This window comes from Calidris pugnax, unplaced genomic scaffold (assembly GCF_001431845.1).
Source record: "Calidris pugnax isolate Ruff unplaced genomic scaffold, ASM143184v1 scaffold1753, whole genome shotgun sequence".
NCBI lineage: Eukaryota > Metazoa > Chordata > Aves > Charadriiformes > Scolopacidae > Calidris > Calidris pugnax.
In genome coordinates, this window is record NW_015094502.1 from 15,042 (window position 1) to 21,666 (window position 6,625).

Genomic DNA, 6,625 nt, shown 5'->3' on the forward strand with positions numbered 1-6,625 from the left:
CCGCGTACAAGGGGCGGCTGTTCCCCGCCGGCTGGGCTACGGCAGAGCCAAAACCTGGGGGGAGACTCTTCTGCCAGAAGAAAGGCAGGAAAAAAAAAGAGTTTTCCCCTCCTCCCCCTCCCCAAAAAGCGTGCGCTGGGGGTCCCAGCCCCCCCGGGGGGGAGGGTGTCCCATGGGTGCGCTGAGCTCCTCTGGCAGCTGGGGCTGGGCTGAGCGACCCGTGAGCTTTGGCCAAGGTCTCCCTCTCCTTTCCTCATTCCACGGATGTCTCACCCCGGCCTGTCCCTTCCTCCGCCCCAGCTGGAGAGCGAGACCCAGCGCATCTCCGAGAACTACGAGAACCTCGTCAAGGCGTCTTCCAAGCGGGAAGCCTTGGAGAAAGCCATGAGGAACAAGAAGGACGGGGAGATTCGACGGCTCCAGGACTTCAACCAGGACCTGAAAGGTGAGGGACCTTCCACCTCCCCACAACCCCGTGGTGCTCTCCATCCCCTGTGCGTTTCCGCCGGGGAGCCAGGCTTCCTCCAGCTGAAATCTTAATTGGGTTTAATTGCCTTTCATCCAGAGCGGTTGGAATCGGCAACCAAGCAGCTGGCCAGCAAGGCCCAGGAAAGCCAGGAGAGCAACCAGGGCAGCGTGGCCAAGCTCCTGGCACAGAGTAAGTCCCCCGAGGGTGGTGGTTGTCCTCGCCCAGGTCCCCGTGGCATCCCCGAGGGGGGACGGCGGGGCTCGGGCTGCTCCCCTTCGGCTGGAGGAGGAGGAGGGTGGCGGGTGGCGGGAGGCAGCTCTGGCCCTTCCCCGGGGAGGACGGAGCCGCTCTTGGGGCTGGACGCCAGCCATTAATCCCGGCCGGCCGGCGGCGTGACCCGCATTCTCCACATTCCTGCCGCCGCGCCGGCTCTTCCAGCACCGAGCCCGCACTCCCCTGCTCCCTCCTCCCTCCCACGCCTCCTGGCTCTTTATTTTTTTGGAGGGGGGAGGGGAGAAAATACACCTAAATCCATTATTTTAGCGGAGAGACGGGGTGTTGGTGTTAACGTGGGAGGAATTGCACCTCCGTAACGTGCTCTGGGCAGCCCTGCTTTGGCAGGGGGGTTGGACTGGGTGTCTATTTTTGTCAGTTGGGTTGACGGTTGGACAAGATGATCTTTAAGGTCCCTTCCAACCTAGAAGATTCTGTGATTCTGTGACTGGATGATCTCTAGAGGTCCCTTCCAGCTCTGACAATTCCCTGATTCCATGATTCCTTCCCTTGGTTTCACACTGGGTAGCTTTTACCCGCCCCGAGCCAAAATTTGGGGCCAGAAAGTGGCAAATGGAGGCTTTTTTGGCCAGTTGCCCGTGCAGCTGGGATGCCCGTGTGCCCGGGGCGGGGGGGGAAGAGGGATGGCACAGCCACGTTTTAGGGAGCACAGACACCCCCTGCTTTCCCCCCCCCCGGGGCTTCGTGGAGCAGCCTTAGGGCTGAGAGCTGGGGTCTCTGCCCCGCAGGCTACGAGCACCAGCAGGAGAAGGAGAAGCTGGAGCGGGAGGTGTCCCTGCTGCGCAGCGCCAACGAGGACCAGCGGCGGCGGGCAGAGCTGCTGGAGCAGGCCCTGGGCAGCGCCCAGGCACGGGCGGCCAAGGCGGAGGCCGAGCTGAGGAAGAAGAGAGCCTACGTGGAGAAGGTGGAGCGGCTGCAGGCAGCCCTGGGCCAGCTCCAGGCCGCCTGCGAGAAGAGGGAGCAGCTGGAGCTGCGGCTCCGCACCCGCCTGGAGCAGGAGCTGAAGATGCTGCGGGCTCAGCAGGTGGGACGCGGCCGGGGTGCCGGCCTGGAGACGCTTGCCTTCCTCCCGGCACCCTCCTCATCCTCTCCTTCTCGGGGTTCTTTTGTGTGGCTGCAGAGGCAGGCGGGCGCCGCGGGCGGGGGGACGCCGGAGCTGAGCGCCCACACGCTCTCCGAGCAGCTGAGGGAGAAGGAGGAGAAGATCCTGGCCCTGGAGGCTGACATGACCAAGTGGGAGCAGAAGTACCTGGAGGAGTGCACCATGCGGCAGTTCGCCATGGACGCTGCCGCCACCGCGGCCGCCCAGCGGGACACCACCCTCATCAGCCATTCCCCCCGGCACTCCCCCAACAGCAGCTTCAACGAGGACCTCCTCCTGGCCAGCCACAAGCACCAGGAGATGGAGAACAGGTAGGGCCACCTCGCCGGCAAGCTCGTGCCGCGGTCTGGCCGGGCAGCGCTCACACCTTCCTCCTGTCCCTCCGGCTCCTCTCCCAGCTTCTGCCTCTTCTCCTCCCCAGGCTGAAAGCCCTTCACGCCCAGATCCTGGAGAAGGACGCTGTCATCAAGGTCCTGCAGCAGCGCTCGCGCAGGGACCCCAGCAGGACCCTCCAAGGCTCCCTGCGGCCGGCCAAGTCCGTGCCCTCCGTCTTCGCCGCCTCCGCCACCCCGAGCTGGCCGGGGGGTGGCCAAAGCGACCGGCTGGCTGAGGGCAACTCCCGGGGCAGCACGGGTACGTCGGGGCACCTGCTTCCTCCTGCATTGCCTCGGGTTTGGAACAGAGAGGCTGGGGAGGGGGGATGTCTCCGGTGAGCCAGAGGGACTGGCCATCCCTGATGGTGTCTCCTCCAGCAGGGAAAGCCAGTGCCGAAGGGGCGGCAGCACCCGCTGCCCTCCCCCTGCCCTCCCACGCCAAGCACGGTAGCAAGGACGGCAGCACGCAGACCGACGGGGCGGCCGAGGGCGGCCAGGGCGAGGGCACCGAGCGCCCCGCCGCAGCGCTGGGTGAGTGCCCCGGGGGTGGCACCGGGGAGAACCGGGGATGCATCCAGAGCTGGGAATGCTCCGGTACCGGGGAGAGTTGGGGATGCATCCGGAACCGGGGATGCTCCAGCCTTGAGGGGAGAGAACCGGGAATGCATCCACAACTGGGAATGCTCCAGTTGCTGGGGAGAGCTGGGGATGGGTCCAGAACTGGGAATGCTCCAGCCTTGCGGGACGAGAGCTGGGAATACATCCAGAACCAGGAATGCTCCGGTACTGGGAAGAGTTGGGGATGCATCCAGAACCAGGGATGCTCCAGTACTGGGGAGAGCCAGGGATGCATCCAGAACCAGGGATGCTCCGGTACTGGGAAGAGCCAGGGATGCATCCAGAACCAGGGATGCACCGGTACTGGGAAGAGTTGGGGATGCATCCAGAACCAGGGATGCTCCAGTACTGGGGAGAGTTGGGGATGCATCCAGAACCAGGGATGCTCCAGTACTGGGGAGAGCCAGGGATGCATCCAGAACCAGGGAATGCTCCAGCCCTGGGGGGTGAGAACCAGGGATGCTCCAGCCTTAGTGGGGAGAGCCAGGGATGATCCAGCCCTGGAGATGCTCCAGGGGGAGAGCTGGGGATGCATCCAGAACCGAGAATGCTCCAGCCCTGGGGGGGAGAGCTGGGGACACTTCAGCTCCAGGGGGAGAACTGGGGGTGCTCCAGCCCAGGGAGGGAGCTGGGGGTGCTCCAGCTCCAGGGGGAGAACTGGGGGTGCTCCAGCTCCAGGGGATGCTCCAGCTCCAGGGGAGAGCTGGGGATGCTCCAGCCCTGGGGGAGAGCCGGGGATGCTCCAGCCCAGGGTCCTGGCATCCAGGAGGTGGGCTTTGCACCAGCATCAGTGATTTTTTAAGGCAAAAGACCTCAGTGGAGTCTGGTGGGTTTAAATCCCTACAGTTGCTCATTGGTTTTATTTTTGAAGTTCTTGAAGGCCTTGGGGGGAGGCTGGAGCAGCAGCAGTGTGCTCCCTGCCAGCCCTTCGGTGGGGCAGGCACCGTGCTGATGTTCTTCACCTCTCCTCCAGCTCTCACCTTCTTTCTCTGCAGAGAGCTCGGCCACTGCCAGAGCCCCGGACCTGGCTGACATGGTGGAGATCCTGATTTAAGGCCACCCAGGGGCTGCCCACCAGCCCCTCTGCCCAGAGCCACCCTGCCTGCACCCCCCCGGGACGGAGGAGCCCGTGGGAAGGAGGACTGATCCTGGAGCTCAGCGGTGGCCCTGTGGCCGGTCTCAGCAGGTGGCCCCTGTGTGTGGGAGGGCCACCGTCCCTGCTCGGCACCCACACGGGTCCCCAGCTGCGCGGGGCGCACTGGGACCTGGGGACCCCGCGGTGGCGGCGGGGCCTCGCCACCCCCCTGTAAATACACCCCGGGTTTTGTACGACAGGAGCAAACGTATTTATCGTTTCAGCCTCTTCTTCTCGAGGCGCGGGGGGCTTCTTCCCATCCCCTCCCTCCTCGGCTCCATCCCCATCCTGGCTCCATCCGCTCCCACCTCTGGGTCTTGGCCGTCCGCACCCACCCGGGTGCTTGGCCTCCGACTGGAAAACCCCTCTCTCTTCACCGAACTGTGCCCACCAGCTGATGTCTCTGCACGAGGGCAGAGCCAGGAGGGATCCTCTGTGGGTCCCATCAACCACCCGCGTCCACGTGGCCGAGCTGAGCGCCGGGAGCCCCAAACCTCCATCACCTGCATCCATCACGGGCGGGCGAGGGGTTGGGGAAGCACAAGAGAAAATGCCAGCGGAGGGAGTGAACGGTGGAGGAGAAACCCCCTTGAAACTGGGGTGAAACGCTCGGAGGGAACGGAGGACGGGGCTGATGGAGGTGGTGGGACGTGCCACCCTTCTCGTGGCTTCATCCCATCGCCACGTCCCCCGGCTACTGGCAGCTGGCTTCTGCCCGTGGCCAGCTCCCACCGCTCGCCCCTCTGAGCTCGGGCGCTTCCCATCCTTGCTCTTTGTGTAAATATATATATTTTCTCTCTTTATTTCTTTCTTCTTCGAACATGTGCATTTGCTGGACAACTGCATTTTGTATTTTTCTCTCCCAGACACGTAAAAAATGCGTTCGGTTCTCGTGCATTGTTTACAAAATGGAAAACAAACAAACAAAAAATTATGAAAGAGGAAAAAAAAAAAACCCACCCCACAACTTAATATATTTTATATTAATATTGTTATTTCTTTTTAAGTATTTTTTTTCGTGCTGTGAACTTTGTGGTTTTTTTTTCCCTGCCAAAGACGATGAGTTCTTGTTTGTGCGTTTTAAGTTATCTGAAGTATTTAAACGTAAACCTGGCTGTTTCGTTCTGCCGCCCTATACCGAGATTGCTGTAGCATTCCACTTGGTATAACAATATTTTAATAAAAAAAATGCAAATACTGACCCATGGGTGCTCTTTTTTTTTTTTTTTTTTTTTTTTTCCCCACACCATGGGGTAAGACGGAGGCACCGCCAAGGGGAAGGGCTCTGGAGGTGGTGACCCCCTGGATGAATCTCTGCCCTTCCCACCCCCCTGGGTGGATTTGGGGTGCAGCTGAGTGGGGGGGGAATGCTGAAGAGCATCTCTGTGTTCCCCGAAATCCCACTGGGATCCCATTTCCCAAAAGGATGGAGTTGCCTAAAAACGTTGATGTAGTTTCCTTCCTGCTCATAGTACTCCAGTGAACCTGTCCTCGTGGGATCTTCCTGCTCTTCCTCGCAGGACCTGTTCCAGCCCTCCTAAACCCTGGCCATGGGGACTCCTTGATGGCCACGTCTTCAGGCACAGCTGGACCTGGTCCCCAGGCTCTCCCCTGGCTTTCTCAGCCACCTCCAAGCCCTTCCCACCCTGCTTGGCTCTTTGCTCTTCTGGAAGACCAGAAGTTCTCCTGGTGTTCAAGCTGGGGCTACCTTAAGTCTTCCACAACCGCACCGTGCTGCTCCCCAGCCCTTCCCCCCCTGAGCTTCTTGTTTTCTGCTGTCATTTGTCATTTTTAATAGCAGTCACGTTAATGCTTCCCAGGGAGCATCCCCGAGGACTCTGCTCTGGCTGCTTGGGTGCTGCCAGCCCGGCTGGAGCCATCACCAGCTGGGCTGGGGCTTTCCCTTTTGTGCGTCGCTTGGCATTTATTGGCAAGCATTTCTTTTTAAAAAAATCCTGCCACCCCTGGGGACCAGAATTATGCAGAACAACGGCATAAAAAACCAGCTTTACTGCCAACTGGTCCCTGGGAGGTGGCTTAGGACTCCGTGGAGGATCACCAGTCTTGGTGGGACTGTGATGCTGAGCGCTGGCTCAGCCCTACCCTTCCCACACAGGAACCTGGAAGGAGCGTGGCTGAAAATTTGGGGCTTCCTGTGGCCGTGGGACAGGTCTCCATCCCCGCAAGAGCAGGTTAGAGAGCTTCAGAGCAATGGGGGAAGCACAGGAGCTGGGCTCCTCTTCCCACCCATGGCTTCTCCCGGGTTTTGCAAGCAGGAAAACAAGCTCCCCCAGTGCAACGCACGGGGCATGTCCAAAGGGGACCCTTCTGCCCTCCCCAAAATGGGGCCAGGGATGTTGGGGGGGTACACTGGGTGAGAAGCTCCCAGGGAGCTGCTGCTGCTGGGAAAGTGCCAGGGGGTCCTGATGGCCCCCAGCCAGGGGCTGTACCTGCCCTGCCCCCCTCCCCAAGCTCCTGCTGCCCCGGAGCTGCAGGCAGCCGCCTGGGAAGGCTGGCAGCATTCCTGGCATTCCGCAGCTCTCACGCCCCGTGCTTTATTTACCCGAATCCGGATGCAGAGCGGCCTCCCGGCAGGTCTAGCTCTTTGCAGGCAGCTTTCCGGGTCCAGGAAT

At 61.3% G+C, this 6,625-nt stretch overlaps 1 protein-coding gene across 2 annotated transcripts in view; it reads left to right on the plus strand.

Annotated features, from left to right (window-relative positions):
• Positions 1-5,193, plus strand: part of AMOTL2 (angiomotin like 2) — a 7,892-nt gene extending 2,699 nt beyond the window's left edge. The window contains exons 3-9 of one of the 2 annotated variants that reach the window (XM_014962921.1): positions 301-445; positions 566-658; positions 1,492-1,787; positions 1,884-2,176; positions 2,287-2,498; positions 2,618-2,770; positions 3,853-5,193. In XM_014962921.1, the coding sequence (XP_014818407.1) occupies positions 301-445; positions 566-658; positions 1,492-1,787; positions 1,884-2,176; positions 2,287-2,498; positions 2,618-2,770; positions 3,853-3,911 (1,251 nt within the window). In that variant the 3' untranslated portion in view covers positions 3,912-5,193. The remainder of the gene's footprint in view (positions 1-300; positions 446-565; positions 659-1,491; positions 1,788-1,883; positions 2,177-2,286; positions 2,499-2,617; positions 2,771-3,852) is intronic. The other variant, XM_014962922.1, reaches the window with a different exon arrangement.
• The last annotated feature ends 1,432 nt before the right edge of the window (positions 5,194-6,625 follow it).